The 20,870-nt window shown below is 40.2% G+C and overlaps 1 protein-coding gene across 1 annotated transcript in view; it reads right to left on the bottom strand.

Annotated features, from left to right (window-relative positions):
• The window catches only part of LOC122809266 (cytochrome P450 2J4-like), a 668,981-nt gene extending 648,463 nt beyond the window's left edge, over positions 1 to 20,518 (bottom strand). The window contains exon 1 of the mRNA XM_044080640.1: positions 20,318 to 20,518. Within this exon, the coding sequence (XP_043936575.1) occupies positions 20,318 to 20,503 (186 nt within the window). The 5' untranslated portion in view covers positions 20,504 to 20,518. The remainder of the gene's footprint in view (positions 1 to 20,317) is intronic.
• Between the last annotated feature and the right edge of the window lie 352 nt (positions 20,519 to 20,870).

Here is a 20,870-nt window from a genome sequence, read left to right as displayed (position 1 = left end):
AAGGGTCTGAAATAAAGCTACAGAAAAAATAAACAACAAGGGTCTAAAATAAAGCTACAGGAAAAAAGATCTCATTCCTTCTTGACAATACTCTTTTATGGGGGGAAAAACAGGTATTCGTGTATTAGAAATACTGGTAAACTGGATTAAACCCGACAGGGTGAGATATTTTACAAGTTGTTAATAGCTATCATAATGGTTATTATTGTATTGTTTAGAATTAAATTGTATTTACAACCTGTTAAATTGTAAAGCTATACAAGAGATGGCTTAAAAAACAAGAGATGATTTAAACTTGCTTTATTAAAGCTATACAAGAGGGAATAAAGATATGCAAAATGCATAAATGTTTCTAATAGCAAGAATGGTCACTATTTCAATATGTTTTTGACAAAACAATGTTGGTATAAAAAAGCATGAATATTTTTAATTGCTGAGTATGTAGTTTAAAATAACAGGACATATGGATATGGTATCAGTTCCACTAGATATTTCTAAAGAGTCATAAACATTTTCCAAGATTTTGCTCAATATTAATGTTATTAAATTTGTAAGATTAGACTAAATGTACTTTACAGTCTTTGTATGTACAAATACAGATGAATTCAGTACAAAAGATAGTCTTTGTATGTACAAATGCAGAAGAATTCAGTACAAATGCAATTCATGTCTAGTAATAAATATGTGTGAAAAACCATATTTAAAGAAAACAATGGGTCCAGGATACCTACTAGATTGAAATGCATAAATAGCAAACAGTCTGTGTAACTACATCCTGTACAGGATACATTGTAATAAGTTTGAAAGTAATTTGTCAAGTTGTAATATCACTGGTTTTACCCCAGTAAAATAATTGCTTTCAAATATTTATTATCTAAGCCCAGTTCAGTATTCAACCAAGATGTTAATGAGCAGTTCGAAGACATGATCACAATGTTATGGTTAAAATGACATTGAAACTGTATATTTTCAGTAGTGTATAAATGCTTGCAGTAGCACATAGTTATTGTCTCTTATAGTTAATTCAACAGTTGCAAAGAGTTAATGAAACAATTCTAAGTCATAAACTAAATTCTGTGATTGCAAAAGAATAAATTAATCAAGTAAAATTAAAACAGACACAGCTCATAACTGATAAAATATTTTCACAGAATGGTCTGCAAAAGAAAAAGTTGTTAAATACATTCAGGTTTGGTAGTAATACATGTTTTCATTGTATTAACTATGTAAAATTGCATCAAAAAAGACTAAAGGTTTTATATAAAAATAATGTGTTTTTTTATATAGAATGTTTTGAGTATGTTTAAAAACAGAGGGAATTGTTAGATATTATGAATATAAATATGCTGAAAGATAAAGCATAGAATAAAAAGTTTGCTTGAATATATGTATAGAGTTTAGCAATGTAAAATGTGCATTCATACTATATGTATAAGACAGGCTTCTCTTCACAGCATCAAAAAGAAATGCCTAACAAAGCAATACTGGAAAGCAAGGATTCTCATGTTTGCTGAACAAATATCTATTAACAGACATCCTTTTTTATAAATTCAGCAATACGTGATGTTTTTCCAGTAGGAACAGCTTATACAGATGTTTCCTTTCAGAATGGCATCCTCACATCAGCAAAAGTGCTTAAATCACAAAAGGACAATAGAAAAGTCTAAAAACAGACATTATGTGACTTCCCAGGAAATGTGTGCATGACTAGCTTTGTATTTAGCAATTGTAGTAGTTCAGTTATGTGAGAGAAGGACGGAGAGAGGTATTTTGTAGAAGTCATCATTCATATCTGTAATGAAGGAAAACTTTGTAAATATATGCTACAAATCTGACAGACTACGTGTGGTTTGTTATAAAATAAGTTATCTGTAACTGTGCTTATAGCTGCAAAATATATTTCTTTATCAGTGTGAATTTGAAAGGCTTGGTGCTTTAAACAGACTACAGATGGAGTCATGATGTGTCTCTGATTCAGCAGTAAACAGCACAACAAGACTGTGTGTTTTAAGAAGACTTCAAACCCCACAGCAAGCAAGCAAGTAAGCAGTAAGCAGAGCAGCTCCATATATAATTTTTACAGCAGGTGTGTAGTAAAGAGTGAACCAAGTTTGTCTACATGGCATGACATTGGGAGTAGAGAACAACTGTATGAAGAGATGCAAGAACTAAAGCCATATAATGTACAGTGTAGCAGAAAAGGCATTTTGAAGAGAACTGTATCTACACTTTTGTGCTTGTACTGCTGGTCCAGGTTGTGGCTGAAAAGATAAACTAAAACTAATTATATAGTAGATTGGCTGGTTATTTGACATTTATTTAATTAAATTACATAAAGAGTACCTCATAGCCTTTGAGAGGCCAGACAACCAAAAAGGCAGAGATTAGTCTGACTAGGCCCATATTCTAGAAGCACATCTCAGAGAATCCCTCCATTTATACATAGATACCCGTAATGCACTGTAGAGACTCTGATGAGGCTTGAAAAAGATTTGCTGACTAGTTCAGGGTAACTTCAGAGGCCTACATCAGTGGCCCCTCTCCAGACCCAAAACTGTAACAGCCCAGTTATTCTGAATGGATCCTGGGGAGCTCAATAATAAAGACAAGAAGGCACAGGCACACTGCAAAGTACTGTGGGGATTGGGAGGGTGGCCTAATGGTCAAGGTGTTTGCCTTACAAACACAAGGTGCAGGGTTTGAGTCTCACAAGGGATAACTGGCTAGGCTTACAATGGCTCACAAGGGCAGTTAGCCTAGTACTAACCTATGAACCTATGAACCTATAAGATAACCCCAACCTTCAAGCAACCAAGGATGCAAGGGGGTGAGGCTATAGAATGAGATTGGGCACTACTAGGCTTTTGGAGATGGGATTTTGCTCTTATGCCAGGACAGAATTAATGAAGTGCACAATTTATTTTTTTATTTATTTAACATTTGTTTACCGGGAAACTCCAACTTGGAACAAAGCCAATTTTCAGTGGTGGCCTGGGGAGAAACACTCTAGATGCATGTCTTTGTAACGTGGGAGGAAACTGGAGCACCTGGAGGAAACTCACACAAATGCGGGGAGAACGTGCAGACTCTGCAGAGAAGGCACCCTAGCTGAGAATTGAACTGGAGAACCTCTTGCTGTGAGGCAACAATGTAAGCACTGCACCACTGCACTGTCCACAATGAGAATAGATGGGCAGGAAATCCAGGGGAATTTAGCACATAATGCAAGGTCAACAGAGGTAGTTTGTATACACGAGGAAAGACAGTATCCAGTCGCCCAAGTGGAAATTTAAGCCCAGTTTTGAAAAAGTCCTCTACCCACTGGCTGTAGTACCTTATCTCACTCATTATGTAATTAAAGAAAGGATAATTTCCCGTTAATGTACATACAGAAAGTGTGATGGGGGCAAACACTACAGGATCAGAAATGAGGCACTTTATTGCCTTACAGAATACACATACCCCCCAGAAGAAAAATTTTGCTAGGGGGCATACACAGACCATAACTACTCAAGGAAGCCCTAGAAAGACTAAATTGTGAATAAACATATCCAAAATAGCAGACAACCCCCATAAAATGCAGCGGGAGGTGAATAACCTAGGAAAATATGTCTCAGACACTCAAAACTGGGAAATGCAGCAAGAAAAGTTAAGAGAAAGAAGGAACCCCAAACATTTATTGTTAAGAGTAAAATCAGAACTTCACTTATTAAGACTAACCATATAAAATGAAAAAAAGTTTCAAGTTCAAGCAGGTTCAGTGGCTCATGCTACTACGGGAGTTAGCTTGTGAGATGGTGTTCAAGGTTCTAATCCAATGATAACCAGATATTTTTGTGTCCCAGAGACTCCCCCTTCTATGGAATAGACTCCCACTCCATGTCAAGCAGAGTACCTCTTTACCCCTTTTTAAGAGCAACCTGGATAACTAGATGGGAAACAGAAAATATACCCTTGGGCTTCCTCCCGTGTCTCTGCTGGACAGAGGCATTGGGTGCGTATTTGTCTAAACATGGGCTAAACTCTTGGTTAGGCTTATAAGGGCCTCAGGGCCAATAGCCTAGTAACCTCCTATGATCCTATGAAGTTTAGAGGAATGTGAGGAATCTTTGAATATTGGAGTGAACTACCCTTCCTAGTACAGAGAGACCCAAGTGCCTATCTTAGTGGGAGAAGCTAATCCTTCCCTTTCTCAAAGTATGACTGGCAAAGGAAATACTAGTTTGTCTGTGCTCCTAAAAAGTCATTACTTTAAGAGAATCCAGTGAGAGCACAATAGCATAAGACAGATCTGACAAAACATATACAGGGTAGTGACATTCAGAATGATCTACCCTACAAAGGTAGGCAAGGAAAAGAGGAGGTTATCAAAACTGTAATGAAAATTTCCCACCAACATATTAGGAAGCCACTTGGGCACGGAAAAGACAAAGGCAATGTTCTAGCCCAGTTTTATTGGCCTGTTACATAAACATTTGTATTGGCCTGTTACATAAACATTTGTGACAGTTGTCCCAAATGTCAAAAAACAGCACCAAACAGAAAATCTAAGAATACCCTCGTACCAAATGCCAATAACTGAGGTGCCCTTTGAAACAAAAGACATGTGCATTGCAGGTACTTTAATTAAGCCCAGTAATGAACACCAGTACATACTGGTGATCCAAGATTATGCCACCCATTTGCCAAAGACCACTCCCCTCAGGAAAGCCAACTCCAAGGCTACTGCTAAAGAGCTAGTATTCTCACAGACAGCGTACCAAAGGAGATCTTGTCCAACCAAGAAGCTCCATTCATGTCACAGATTATGAGGCATCTCTGCCAACATCTTCAGGTAAAAATGACTCAGAGGTTCGATCTACTATCCTTAGACTGAAGAACCAGGGAAAAATTTCAACAGAACCCTGACATTCATGCTAATGAAGTTCAGAGACCAACAGAAAGAAAATAGGACAAACTACTGTTCTATGTGATTTTTTTGTGACTGAGATACTCCAGGTCTACACTGGATTCAGGCCTTTTCATCTACTGTATGGTATAAACCCTAGGGGATTGCTGGATAATATGAAGGAAACTTGGAAAGAGGAAGAAGCCCCCTTTTAGAGCTGTGCTTTAACATTATGAAAGTTTATTTCTCTTATCCTCTCTCTAGTAAAGTCCACAGTTTGGAAGCACTTGGAAAAAGTATAAGCGTATCAGCTGAGGGTGTACAACAGGAATGCCTGGAATAGGTAGTTCCAAGTAGGTATTCAAGTCCTAGTTCTAGCTCTCGCAAGTCAAAAAAAAGTTACTGGTAAAATGGCAGGAACTCTAAGAAATCACTGAGAAACTGAAAGAGGTAAATTATATGGAAAGATAAATTGGGGAAAAGACACCCTAAACAGATCACATTAAGAGTAACAAAAACACTGGAAAAGAAAAATCAGTCAGGCACAAGAGAATCGACTGTTGCCTGCTAACTACTGCCTGCTTTTCAAGTTGTAGTGGACAGTACCCAGAGTTTAAGAATTTTGAATATTGTACTCAACACAAAGATCATTCCAAAAGAAACACTAGGGGATACTAGAAGCACAGAAGCAGGCTGTAGGACAAGAAATAAAAAAATAATAATAAATAAATACTGAAGTTAGGGGTGATACAGGAATCAACCAGTTGGTCAAACAGCCCCATTATGTGCAAGTACCAAAACTTAAGGGTAACATCCAATTTTGTAACGACTTTCATAAACTGAATAGCTACTCCATGCCTAGGGTAGACAAGTTGGTGAAATGCATAAGCAAAGCCAGATTACTCACTACCCTGGACTTGACCACAGGGGTATTGGCAGACTCTCTGTACCAAGAAGGCTAAAGGTAAACACTGCCATTGCCATGGCAGATTTCCTTTTTCAATACACTATCCTTCTTTGGGTCTCCACGGCACACCCAGCCACTTCTCGAAGCCAAATACATAAGGCACTACAACCCCAACAAAAACATGCAGCAGCTTACCTAGATGGCAGGTATTCACTCAGAAGACAGAGACTCTATCACTTCCCAAAGGTTCAAGCAAGCAATAATGCCTGACAGGGTTGTGTGTTAATGTGTAATTAACACCCACTCAGGGGTGTTATGAGGCCAGCCGCTGCAAGCAGAAAAGGCATTACTTATTAAAACACACCCTGGAGGGCATTATTGTTCTTAAAGAATGGGCTCTCTACAAAATTGTTGTGTTTTACTTATTTTTTATTACTATATTTTTTCATATATTTTTGATGTAAAATAGTTCCTCTGCCTAATGCTTCAAACTTGCTGTAGTATAAGTTAATGGTCTTGATGGAAGCATTTTACATCCAATTTATAGCAGGTATTTACTTTATTTTTTGATCCCTTACTCCTAAATCGTTTGGTTCATTGGTAGTTATCGGACATTGAAATTACTAAATAATGACATACATTTGAGTTTCAGACAAATTTCCTTCAGAAAATTCATGCCAACACAAATCCTTTACTTAAGCAACTCTGTAATTTTATAACAGCAATAATTAAAATCTGTTTCTATTGTACAGCCTTTGTTCCCCCTTTTTCTAAGGCTTTATCCAGATTTTTTTCAGATGACAGGTCCAGATGTATGCAAACCTCTTTACTGCTGCTGCTGCTGCCAGTAGTCATCTCATCTCACTCATCACCCCACTGCTACAGAAAATGCATGCTAATGGAAACCCTGTTATTCTAGCAAATTTCGAAGTTTATAAGAGCAATATTTAAAACCCGTCCCTAATTTCGGTCCTTTGCTTCCCCATTATTTGTGTCTCTGTCCAGATTTCTTGTGCTAAGAGGTTGAGAGATACAGAAATCTCTTAACTGATGCTGCTTCTGCCATGGGAAAGCACAATCACTCTCATTCTCTCTCACACACACACACACACACACACACACACACACACTCTTCTGCTTTCGTGCACACATTCACTAACACAGTCAGACAGCAACATAAACATACATACTCATTTTTTCCCATTTTATTTATTTTTTACATTCGCTAAACAGCAAAGGCTGTGATTAGCGAGTATAAAATAATAGTTCAATCTCTCTCTCTCTCATACATGCATGCACTCTCACACACAGACAAAAACATAACAGACACTTATTTTATTTTACAGTCGCTAAACAGCTAAAGTGCTGCTTAGCAAGCATAAAATAATGGCAGCCATTAGTATTTTTTCTGTCCAAGCTCCACAACAGCTTGATATACTGCTGTGAACTCGTTTTTCTGCACACATTACCTGTACATTAAGACCCTGCTGGAGAACATTTGTTCTCCAGTCAGGGTGCTGATGTACAGTTCTCCTATTCTCTAAGCAGTGTTAGAACTCCAAGATACAGACTGGGCTCACTATCAACACACCAATATGTAAGGCCCACACAGCAGGGGTTAATGTATCTAGGTTATGTGACAGACTGAGGATTCATTAACATCAAAAGAATTGAAGCCATAGAGAACAGTACATACACCAGATGAAGACTCAAGTCTGACCTTTACTTAGACTGACTAGATATTACCAGAAGTTTATATCATAGTTTGTTTCTGTAGCCTGTCCCCTAAGAGACCTCACTAATGACAGGATGATGGAGGTGGTCAAGTAGACACCACATGCCAACATTTTTTAAAGGAAGGTCTCTGTGCTGAGTCAGTCCTCAATTCCCCAGACTTCTCCAAGTCCTTTATCATACACAGAAAAGTACAATGAGTAGCACCCTATCTGCTACTTGATTAGAACATTAAGCAAAATGGAAAGCAGTTATTTCACTATTGTAAGACAGCGCAACCAAAAAAGTGGGTCCTGGGGTTCCATCAGTACTATCTACTTAGAGAATTCATGATCATTCCAGACTAAGAACCCCACCCCAGTGGCTTCAATAGCAGAAGAGAGCAACATAAAACTGTACCAGTGGGTGACAGCCTTACAGCCACTTTACTTCCAAATTTAGCATCATCCCAGTGTAGAAAGCCTATGACTGAAAAACCTTTCTGCTGGCTCAAATATGGTGGTTTCCAGCTGTTGAGGGGGTCATCAGTAACAGAGTGACAGTGCTCCTGTGAGGAGTACTGAGCAAGAGCCACTGATTTGTTCAGCCACTGAGGTGTTACCTAAGAAACTTTTAATCGCTAAAGACTTTGTATCACAAACTTTGGGGTGCATTCACCAGAAAATGTTATTTAAAAAAAAAAAAAAACACAGGCAAAGCAATGTATCAAAATTCTTGCATCCTTCTGTCAGAGACTCATAACTGCTTGTAAACAAAGCAACATTTACCAGAATGTTGCACCTGAGTCTAACTGCTGAAGAAAGTTAAAATGGGCACATAGTGTGATAGCATCTCAGAAGGAGGTCTGGCAAAAGAGACTGTTTGCTCATTTGTTTCTTTTTTGTTCAGCATCATTCCTGCTCACGTCAGGAGATGTGGTGAAAAAGACTGTATTTTAAATTGCTATTAGAATATTTTTTTTACCATCACCCTTCAGTAAGAGAAGACCTAGTGACAAAGACTTGTATTGTTTTGCTTCAGTAGATAATCCAGTGTATTCAACAGGACAAGACCTATTGGAAGAGTTACAACCTTGTGCAGTTGTTCTCTCAAAGTTAGCACCTGTTTCCCCTGTGCAGCAGGGACAGGTGGGATCCCAGGGGTATATTTTCTGTTTTCCATCCAGTCGTCCAGGTTCCTCTTAAAGAGGGCTAGAGAGGTACTGTACTTGACATGGAGAGGGAGTCTATTCCACACACGGGGGAAACTTTGGGCCACAAATCTATACCGCCAACAAATTCTATTAAGGTCACAGACCAGGTTAAGGCCTTGCATGCAGGTTGCACGAGTGGAGTTTGTCTTACGCATATGCAGCAACTCTATCAAGGCTGGGTCTGAAATGGCCTTGTATGCTAGGCACAGGTAACATCTGAGCAGTCTGTATGAGACTGAATAGAGGGACAAGGCTTTTAGCCTATCTGTATAGGATAGGTGTTCAAGACCCTGGATTTTCTTGGTCAGGAACCTCTGTGGTCTCTCCAACTGCTGCATGTGCTTGGCAAGGTACATGCTGGAGGGGGCATTGTACTCAATAATGGGTCTGATAAGGAAGGAGTACAAGATGTTATGACCTCCTTGTTCCTGGATGAAATACCCTTATTTATGTGATGGGGCAGGTGAGTTCTGCAGAAAAAGGAAGTACAGTTGTGTAAGTAAACTTACCATAACCGCAGATGTTCAAATGATCACTACTGCAGTAAACTAGGCTATATGGGTTATATCCTGCATAGTACATATCTGTTGGCCATCTTTCAAAGCTTCAGGTCACCTTTCATATACCCAAACTGTTAGTCAGCTTGAGTAAAGCAGACTAACAAAATAGACAGGTTTGGGTTCCAAACCCTTCAGAGCTTTTATGCCAAGTGAAACAGGGAGGCTGAGCTCTAAGAGGAGATTGCTAGGAACAACAAAAATAAATGCCCACACCCTGGCATAAAAAAACATACCAAAAAACAAGGTGGAAGAAGGAATGAGGAAAGAGTGGCTAATGCAGCAGTGATCATTATAACATATACTGTTATGTTAAGTTTACTTATACAACTGTACTATCTTCTTCACGCTGGTCACTGTTGCAGTAGTCTAAACTCTATGGACAGATTACTATAGCTTAGAATAAATTGGAGGTGGAAGGAGAAGAGTGCAGGAGCCTCTGGAGAATGGACCTAGCAAAGTTTGACCTAGACCTGGAGAAGGACTCTGGCCGATGATACTTTGCAAAAGTATGCAGAGAGGATCAAGTGGCTGCTTCTGTCATACTTCGAGTCCAACCCTTTCCAAAAATCCATAGAGGCAGCTGAGACCCTGGTAGAATGTGCCTTGACCCCGACTGGAATAGTTCTGTTCTGATGAAAACAACAAAAAAGGTAATACCCCACGACAACCATTTGAAAACAGTCAGTCTGCTTTAACACAGACTGCCCCATCTTCTTACCTTCACAGAAAATGAGCAACTGATCAGAAGCTCTGAAAAATTTTTTTCTGTCAATATAGTACTAGAGTTGTCCAAGGGCATCCAAGGTATGAAGTATCCAACCTCCCTCATTTTGGAGTTCAGGAAATAATACAGGGAGATGCATAGCTTGGCTTAAAGTAACCTTGTAAACCACTTAAAGCATAAAAGAAGGATTAGTTCTCAAGGAAATCCTATCTTTGTGGAAAAAAAAAAACATTTCAACATTGGAATTCCTTGAAAGAGGAGGCTCCATGAAATGGCGGACAAATGAACATTGACAGGGAACTAAGACAGGCTATTGGAAATAACTCACAAACACTGCAAAACCAAAGAAACACTAGGCCTGAATGGGTGCTAGTTGTTTTGTCTCGTTAGCACCAACTAGAAAACCTTGTCCATTTACTAAGATACGACTTTCTAGTAGCAGGCTTTCCTGCCTCCATTATTACCTGCTGCATGTCCTCAGTAAACAGGTGCCTAAACGTTATTAAGACCCTACCATCCACGCTGTCAAAGTGGTTTGGGGTCAGGATGCATCAAAGAACCCTGTACATGTGTGAGTAGATACAGTTTGTGATAACTGCCCCTGCCCAATTACAACAGAATGAGGAACCACTAGTGCCTGGGCCAGAAGGGAATCATCACAATGTTATGATCTTGGAGAACTCCTTCTGAATCATAAAATGCACCCTGCTTATCAATGGAAAGCTATATACAGGAACATTCCTGTCCAAGGAAAAGACAAGTCATCTGTCTTCCAAGTATTCTTCTGTGGAGTCCTGGAGCAGAATTTTGCCTCCTCACTGAACAAAGGTCTACTTGTAGAACTCCCCACAGATGGATCATATCTTGGAAGACCATGATATAGTTGGCATTTGTGAGGGTATGCCTTTGCCCTACTCAGCTTGTCTGACACACAATTTTGCTTTGATGGAGGAAGCCAACAGAGTGAGACTGTGCTGTAAAGCTACATTCCATGCTAACATGGCCAGTTTGCATAGGGGTAAGACCTAGTTCCCATTTGTTTATGCACCACATCACTGTGATATTGTCCATAATAACTTGAAGTGGTCCTGAGGGCCAAAGATGATTCAGAGAGTTGAGTGTCTTAATAATGGAAAGCATTTTGTTTACATTTATGTAATATTGTCTGTCTGATTGTCTTTGTTGTCTCAGATACCTTGCACTTTTATCCCCTTTGGCACTGCTCCCAAGCACAGTCAGAAGTGTCTGTGATGACAGACTGCTTTGTAGCAGGAAAGGAGAAGGGGAGAACTGGATTCAGGGATATTTGATTTCACCACCAAGTGATTTCTCTTCTCACAAATATCAGAACTGGAATCTGAAAAGATAATGGGTACTGGTGTGTGGACCAAAGAGACTTCAGATACCACTGTAACTTTCTAATGCGGAGTCTTCCCAGAGGAATCATGAGAAAAATAGATGCCATAAGACCCATCCCTTGCAGTGACTGAAGTCCAAGTATAAAATCCCTGGAACAGATATAAATATAGATCTAATTTTCCTCTATGAAAGAAAAGCTGTTTATACTGAAATGTCTAGCAGACACCCCAGGAACACAATATTGTGATGGAGTCAAAAAAGACTTCTGAATGTTCTCTTGGAATACCACCCTGCATAGGAGGTCTCTCTCACCCAAGTGAGAGATTCCTGGCACTTTGAAAAAGACTCTGCAAAAGATAAGCAAATTTAAATATAGAAAAATGTGGACATTATGTAACCTGCAATGTGCTACAGCTGAAGCTAAACACTGAACACTACTGGAGCAGCTGACAGTCCAAAGGATAAGGCAGATTACTGATAAGATTTTGTGTGTCTGGATCACATTAAGAAACATTTAAAGTCTGACTTGATAAGAATTTGATAAGCATCTTTTAAATAAACACATTGCGAGTTAAAATTTCAACAAATTTAAAATATGGCCAGTTCTTGGCCATTCTACCAGAAAAGGAATGGACATGTAATCCAAGTGAATGCAGTACAGATATATAAAGAATTTCCACATCAACTACCTCCCAGAAATAATGCACTTTCAATTCTTTGTTAATAGTTTTTAATTAAATGTAAATATAAAAGATCATTTACCAATAACTGCTTTGAAACAATCTAGTAAAAGTTTGATTATTACATATACTAGTCAAGTAAAAGAAACTAATGGATGTCCTGGGGAGGATTATCCAAATTTTATGGATTTTAGAAAGAACAAAATGTTGCATCTCATAGAAACTCAACATAAAACTTCAGAGAAACTACGCCCTGTTGTAACAATAACTTCAATACTTGGCTGCAAGACTGTAAAAGGAAATACAGTCACATGAGTACACACTATGTTAGCATTCAACAACTTAAACCACAGTGTATGCTATTTAAAAATTCTATTTTTTCCATCATATGTACTGAAAACAAATAAGATAATCTTCAAGTGTGGTTGCAGCATACCATTGTTCCTTTCTTACATTAAATTTTTTATTTAACTCTAAAAAGCCCCCCACGCCCATAAGGTGGGTTGAGATGCTAATTCTGGGATGTTGAAGTGTCCAGGAAATAGGGCACGACAGCCAAGAAGGTCTAGCAGTAAAAAGTAAATAAATACTGCACAACTTGGCTATGCAATGATCAGACATGAAAAATGATTCTGCCACAAATGACTATAGCTACATTTAAACAGACCAGATAGTAAAACAGTTTAAATATCTACAGTCAAAGAGGCAGAATTTTGAAGCCCACGTAGTGCAGCTTTTAACATTTGCTAAACTTTTAACTAGTGGGCGCTAGGGTTGCAATAACCACAGAAGCAGTCAGAATAAAGTGAGTAAAATGAGCAATCAACATTTCCAAAAAATAACACATTTTGACTACATCGTTGCAGAAAACATTTGAATCACAAAACTAGGCTGAGTTTAACTGTATATTAACTTATACCCCTCAAATAGTTTTATACACCCCTCAAGCTTTACACCTGAGGGGCACTTGCATATAATAGGGGTGCTGACTTCTTAATGAACACATCATCGCTATGTATTATTATACACAAAAATAAATAAATAAATGAATACTGTTTTTATCTTTTAAGGTAACCCATAAGCCAAATACATCTACCGTCTCCGTGATATAAAAGGAGGAAGCCCCAACAGATCTTTGTTCAGCTAACTATCTTGGTGCTGAAGCAGTCATCTGGGGTCAGGTAGGAGTGAGCCTAATTTCAACTTTCCCATCCCAGGGGAGGGAGATAGGTCACTACACAATTCCCACGTGCTGAAGGCCAGGTGGTGCAGCAGCAGAAGGCCAGGTGTTGCAGTAGCAACAGGAAGAGTCTTCAAGTATTTGTCTACCCAGCTGAGCAAACTTTGCAGCTGGGCACTGAAAAAGAATGTTGAAGTAAATACATATTCAAGCCCAGCATAGCAAGCATTTGTAGTCAGAGACCTCAGTGGGTGGGATTATGTCAACAAACAAAAACTGGCCACAAATGACTGCTCAACAGGCTCATGACTTACTGTTGGCCACATAAGACTGACAGCTCTATAATAAGGTATTCTTTTCCCTGGAAAGGAAAGGCACTTACATCCCATTAGTGTGCCTTGGCAAGGTAAATGGCTGCACAAGACAGTTGAAATAGAAGCAATGACTGGTGCCTTCACAAGGGAATGAAGACCATAAAAAATATAAAACATGTCGAGACATTAGTGGTTTCTGATCCAGAAACTGTAGTTTATTGGCAGTTTGGGCAGTTTTTCAATCTCTTTCAACATCCTGGTTTAAAAGCCTGCGGTTGCGCTTTTCCCACTTTTCCTGTAACTATTCTAATCCAGATACACTTCTAGTGTATCCATGACTGTTTGTAAGCTTCTGAGCAGTGCCAAAGTCTGCTCTTCAATTTTTCCCTTAGATCTGCTAGCTCTCTCCTCTCCTGCACTTCTACTAGCTTATTAGTTTAGCACGTTACCAGACTTCTTGTAGCAATTATTGTAGCACAGGAAAGTGCTACCAGCACTAAACACTCTACAAGGAAACAGCTCCAGTACTTTTTATTAATGCCCAGCCCTCCAGGCATGTCTAAAGCTCAGCTCCTTGTGCTTTCTCCTATTAACCTGGTAAACTTGGGCATCCTGAGACAATGTAGCAACTGCCTCATGTACACTGACAACCCTCTCCTCTTACCTCCCAACACTCAGACTTGTGAGAGATGCACTTATATATCTAAACTGGACATCATGCACTCTCCAGCCAAGACTGGAATAGCTGGTCAAGAGGAGAAGGTCAACACTTGCACCACACCACATGGAACACACAGCCCTCCAGAACACACACCAGCACTGCCTTCACATAAAAACACAAACCACACACCCACCTTCGTGGAGGCTCTTAATAAAAATCTACCCAAACAGTAGAGACCGCCAAGGCAGAAATACACTCTACCACCACGACACAACACTAATCACGAGAGACATAACTCTCCTAAACAGTGTGTCACTCAACCAAAGCTCCTAAGGCAAAACAGCATGCCCAACACACTAGTCATAGGTGACTCAACAGTGGGGCACACTGATGTCTCACTCACTAGGTTGAATAAGGAGAAAGTAACAGTCAGCTGCCTGGTGCCAGGATCCACCACATAACATACGCACTCAGGTCCCTCAACAACAGGTACGAATATGACTCTGTCATTGTACATGTGGGTGTGAATGACCCAAGACATACCTCCCTGGACTACATGAAAAGAGACATGGAGAAGCACTCAGATTATGTAGCACAGGTGAGTATGATACTAGCCCTGAGCAGCATCCTAAAATCACCCCAAATTATACCACAGTGCAAGCAGAAAATGACTGATTTCAACAATTGGCTAAGTTTCTGGTGTCATTCTAAGGGGATCCTGTATCTGTCGGCCTGGGATGACATGATTGACAGACCTCAATGCTTTGTCAGAGATGGCCTGCATCTGTCACCCCTGGGCTTCCAGATACTGGCCAAGCCTCTTGCCACCCCTATAGTGCCTTTTTAGGCGGTGTTCCAAAAACCAGATTATCCCATAACAGCTACAAACAAATGCAATCTGAGGGTCATGCTGCTCAACGCCAGATGTCTAAATCTCAAAATGCACTCACTCAAAGCACTCCTTAAAATGGAGAACATCAACATTTGTTCTGTAACACAGACCTTATTCAAGGCAGCAGAAAGCACCCTGCACTACCAGACTATAACTCATTCCACACCTTTCGGCCCCAGAACTTGGACCGAAGCTCCAAAGGTGGTGGTGTTTCCATATTCATAAAGGATGCGCACAAATCCAGACTAGTAGCCCAACATAATGCATTTGAGATACTACAGGTGCAGCTAACATTGGGTAAGACAGCGATTCAGGTCGTAACCTGCTATAGGTCCCCAACCATGTCCCAAGACTCCACATTCCTAATCACCCTGGAGAATATTAGGGTCCAACCCAACACTTACACTGGGTGACTTCAACTACCCCTCCATTAACTGGGAAAACTACTCATGTACCAATACACATGCCCAACGCTTCCTGGAATTCATTAATTCCAGTGCCCTGTACCAACTTGTTCTTACCCCCACTAGCGGTAGCAACATCCTTGACCTGGGCGACCATTGCTCTACACCAATAGTCAACTCCTCTCTAGTTAGATCCGAACATAAACGAATCACCATGGAAATCCACATCCCCCATCCCCCACCCCAAAGGTAACTGCCATGAAAAACTTCTCCAAAGCTAACTTTGAGCTCCTAAAAACAGAGGTGGCTAACTTCACAGCACCCACGCAAATGGAGAATAGTTGCATGACTGCTGAATCACACAACAATGCACTGTATGAACACGTACACAAATGCATGGATCTCACCATACCTATTAGAACCAAGACGCTCTCCTCAAAAAAAGGACGCCAATCTGGTGTTCCCTGCCATAAACAAACTCTACAACAGAGGGAGAAAACTGATGCTGAATAAGGTGAAGTCCTAAGACTGGAAAAACTCCCTTATCAGCCTCAAGAAAAGGTTGCGATCCCTCATCAAATCTGCTAAAGCTAGCTATGAAAACAAGATTGCAGCAGATAGTAAAGACATCCACAAGGCCTTCTATAGTTATGTAAAGAATCTCCACAGCAATACCCAGATTTGCTGTGAGCTACTGCACAATAGTACCTCTTATACCAAGCCAACAGATACTGCCAATATATTGGCCGACAGATTCAGTGCAACTGTTACCGCTCCCCCCCCCCCTCAAAGGACCAATCACAATACCAGTAAATTGCCAGACACCCAGTATTACTGCTGCACAGGTTAAAATAACGCGGTCCAAGGCCAAGAATACAGCTTCTATGGGACCTGTCAATATCCCTGGCTGTGTTCTACATGAACTACAGAGTGAACTGGCACCTCACCTGTGTGCCCTGTTCAATCACAGCCTCACCTCAGGCTTTGTCCCTACCAAATGGCACACTGCTACACTCATCCTTCTCCACAAAGGAGGAGTGACTACAGACCCTGGGAACTATTGCCCCATTAGCCTGACAAGTCTGATATGCAAGGCTAGAATGCATCATCATGGACCTAATAAAACAAGATATAGGGAATCTCCAAACTTCGGATCCTACACAGTTTGGTTTTGTGAAGGGTAGATCATGCCTGCTCAACTTGACTTGACTTCTTTGAATCAGTCACCAGAGCTGTGGATGAAGGCAAGGTGGTTCATACAGCCTACCTTGATCTGGCCAAGGCCTTTGATACCATTCCCCACTCAGGAATAATAGAAAAACTCACTAAGCTAGGCATCAACCCCTATATCACTAGGTGGGTTGCAAACTGGCTCACAGATAGAACCCACAGTGTGAAAGCAGCTGACTCCAAGTCAGACTGCTGACCAGTCATGAGTGAAGTCCCACAGGGTTTAGTCCTGGGTCCTCTCCTGTTTGGTATCTACTTCTCTGAAGTCCAGGCCAACATGAAGGGACTCTGGCTGACAAAGTTTGCAGATGATTGCAAGTTGGGAGCTATTACTAACTCCCCAAGTGATGCTGACATCCTACAGAAAGGCCTCACTGAGACCAACGACTGGTGTCAGGACCATGGCCTTAAGCTCAATGCCAAGAAATGTGTCGTCATCCCCCTTGGTAAAAACCCAGTTCCCCTGAATTACCACACTGATGGTAGTCCATTGGGAACACAGGCTGACAGCAACCTCTCTTTTAACCACCACATTGCCACTGTGGTCAGAAAGTCCTTCTATGTGGCACATCTCATTACTAAGGGTTTTGCATCCAGGAAGAAAGAGATCATAGTCTCCCTCTACTCTTCCCTCATTGTGCCAGTCACTGAGTACCATGCCCTATTTGGTATGTACCTCACTAGACACTTGCAACAACTGCAGAGGCCACAAATGTACCTCACAAAGAGGATCCTAGGCCTTAAATAATTGTCCTATATGGAGAGAGACAAAAAACTCCAACTATTCTCTGTCTCGTATTGCCTACTTAGAGGCGATCTCTGCTTGACTTACAAAGCCATGTCTGACCCAGCTCTGTTAGAAATGCTACATCTAAAGAAGTCCCAGTAACTCCACACTACACACTCCAGAGGCCTCAACCTCATTACCACAATCAACAGAACATGCTGGAGGGACAGGTTCATAACCTAGAGACTGCCCATGCTATGGAATAGACTTCCCATACATGTCAAACAGAGCACCTCACTGGCCTTCTTCAAGAGAAATTTTGATGAGTGGATGGGAAATAGAAAATTTACCCCCGGGATCACTCCAGTGGCTTTACTCGACAGAGACACTAGGAACTAAGTTTGGGTGGCACAATGCCAGGGTAACCCTATGGGCGAGGCTTGTAAAGGCTCCAGGGCCATTAGCCTAGTACACACCTATGAACCTATGTAGGCTTTAATGCCAGTGTGAAATACACAACAATACATGTAAAGTACATATGAATTAAGCACTGAATTTACAAGCCGGCATTCAGTATTCCAAAGGTAACACTGTACATTCTGAAGTATCAATAACTTTGTTGCGATATTAGCATTTATACAGTTAATAATTGCTACAATTTTATTACCTAGACCATGTAAACTGTAGTAACATCAATATGACAAAAGAAGACACAATGTTTCAGACACTGACATGCCAGCATAATGTAATGAAAAATGGATTGGGCATAACACGTTGAAAGATTAGAATATGCTGCCTGTCAAAGTGACAATGGCAGTGGTAATCAAGTCTTAAAGGACAGGTTGACATATCTGTGAGTGATGCTAAACATTTGTGAGAGGTTCTGGCAGGCATCTCGGAATGTATTTGCTTTTCAGCTGGAGATGATATAAAATAAAACACAATGTCTATATAATGTCCAACAAACAAAAGCAAGCACCGAATCAAAAACAGCATCAGCTTGACACCGGCCATGTTTACAAAAAATGGATGCCATACAAAGCCCTATCTGGAAAGCATATAAAGGTCAGGGCAAAGAAGTTCCATTAACTCTCCAAGATATAAAATGTCAAACAAGACAAGGACACAAAACGCTTAACCTAGCAGTGATAATTGACACTCCTGAGCTACTAGTGTTCTAAGGCTGCCCATTAGTCAAGACAGTTAACTATTCTATATTGCAAGGGCGAACTTGTTGGTGTAAGCACTGTTTTCACTTTTATTTTATATACCGCTATGGCAGGGAGATTTTCCCTACATACAGTCAATTATGTGGCATTGCTGCCAAGAATGCATGGTAATACTGCATTTATGATAGCAAATGTGCATCCAGGTTCAGTAAGTGGCCCAGGAGCTGGAGTGTCAAAAAGGGGAAGCTGGGCACTTCTCGCTCTCAAGCTGAGGGCTTCCATGTTGTAGACATGTGCCATACTGGAGATAGGGTCATCCTCGATCAGCAAGCAAATGCTGAAAATAATTATGTTTTGCCTGCCTTTATGTCAACACTTGCTAGCACCATGTTAGGTCATTGTTTGCCTCTGCTTTTAAAGGAAAACTTAGGGCAGCTAGGAAACAAAAAAAAAAAAAAACACACAGGCTGATGGCAACATTCTCTGCTACATCCAAAACAGAGCATTCTGATATATATTTCCCTCCAGCTTCCATTAAAAAAAGAGACTCAGCTATGATTAAAAGTAGTAAAGTAAAAAATACATATTTGTATTTATTAGATATACAGATGTATGTATATTCAATAACATATACTCAAGATGCATGCAGATATAGATGTAAAACACAAAATCATGATTTTTTTTTTCCAAGGGATCATTTCCTTGAAGGACAATGTCAAAAGAATCTAAGAAATAAAAATTTCGGTGTTTATATTTGGTAAAGTGGTTCAGTGTTTAAAATTCTCTGATTTTAAGTTTAAGAAAGTAAATGGTGCAAAACCTATTAATGTGATTGAGTAGCGTCTGCTGTAACGCATAATATTAAGGTGTTTCATGTGCAACTATTAATGGAAAAGTAAAAAGTATTTGTTCTTCCAGAATCTTAACATCTATAAATTTTCATTTTTTTTTTTTTTTTTTTTGCAGAACACAGTTACACAAAGAGGGGCGTATTCTGCGTAAATAGGAAAAGGTGGATCACCAGCTGCCAGTGCATCATTCCAATAAGTTATTGGACCGACCAATTTAAACGTCTGTTTCAACACACCAAATATTCATCCCAGTCAGACATTTAGAGGTCACTGGAAGCAGCTGTCAAACAACTGCAAAACAACATGTTGTAATACTTGCACTTTGCACCTTTAATTTCGGGAAAATGATTTTGACTAGCAGGCACCTTGATTCAAATGTTACCATGTATGTCTCACAACAAGGAGTCAGGCTTGCTCTCCAGTCTCCGACCGTACGAGTGTAGACTGTTTTGCCTGCATGATTTTCTTGGGGGAGACCAGTACAGCCCCCCCCCCCCCCCCCAATATATTACCCATTGGCTAAAACTGTCCTCGCATACTACAGTTAACCCCTTCCACAAATGCTGCCGACGGGCTATATAATCTCATGTGCCTTTAGTGCTTAAAAAGGGCCAGAGCCTTGATTTCGTGACAGGTAATGCGTTGCATTTGACTACTGCATGCCCTGTGACAATATCTACTCGTTTACTGTCCGACTCTGAACTTAAATGTTACAAACACTACACCAGGAATAAAGGTTAACAGGCGGTTTCATTTTACACTGTTAAGCCGTCATTGTTACCCTTCGCTCCTGCAATCGCCAAAGCAGCGTCTTCAGAAAATCCTACCTGTCAGAGAGCGCTTACCTGACTGAAAGTTTTACCAGGATCCTTAAAGTTCACATTAAGCAAATTGCCTAAGAAGGGCAGTGGGACAGGTCCTGGAGGTAAGCGGTGCGACGGGAATACCAATCGACGCACCTCATTGAGAACAAGGAACACGGCAAGAGCTACAAGCACTGTCCACAAAAGTAGCAAACACTGCCACTCCATTTCCTATCCTTTTTACAATGTCCTTAAAACTTGCGAAATCTGATTTTCAAGTCACACCTGATTGGTCTGACTTCACCCACATGTAAGATCACCTGGTACGTAAACATAGTAACAACTTTAGAATTACATGATTAGTAGCGTGCAATAATGCCCAAACGTGTGTGTTATTGTGGAAATAATGCCCACCCAGGGGTGTTCTGAGGCCCGACGCCTCTTCATCCTTGAGTGGGCGTTATTTCCATAATAGCACACAGCCTGGAGGGCATTGTTGCGCTTAGATAAGGAGTTGTATGTACAATTGATATGTTTTAGTTATTTATTTTATTACTATATTAGTTTTTTATATATTTACGATGTAAAAATAGTT

Source organism: Protopterus annectens, chromosome 8.part0 (assembly GCF_019279795.1).
Source record: "Protopterus annectens isolate FY-2018-M chromosome 8.part0, PAN1.0, whole genome shotgun sequence".
Classification (NCBI taxonomy): domain Eukaryota; kingdom Metazoa; phylum Chordata; order Ceratodontiformes; family Protopteridae; genus Protopterus; species Protopterus annectens.
The sequence above is the reverse complement of the archived record's forward strand: the minus strand, read 5'-3'. Positions and strand labels throughout refer to the sequence as shown.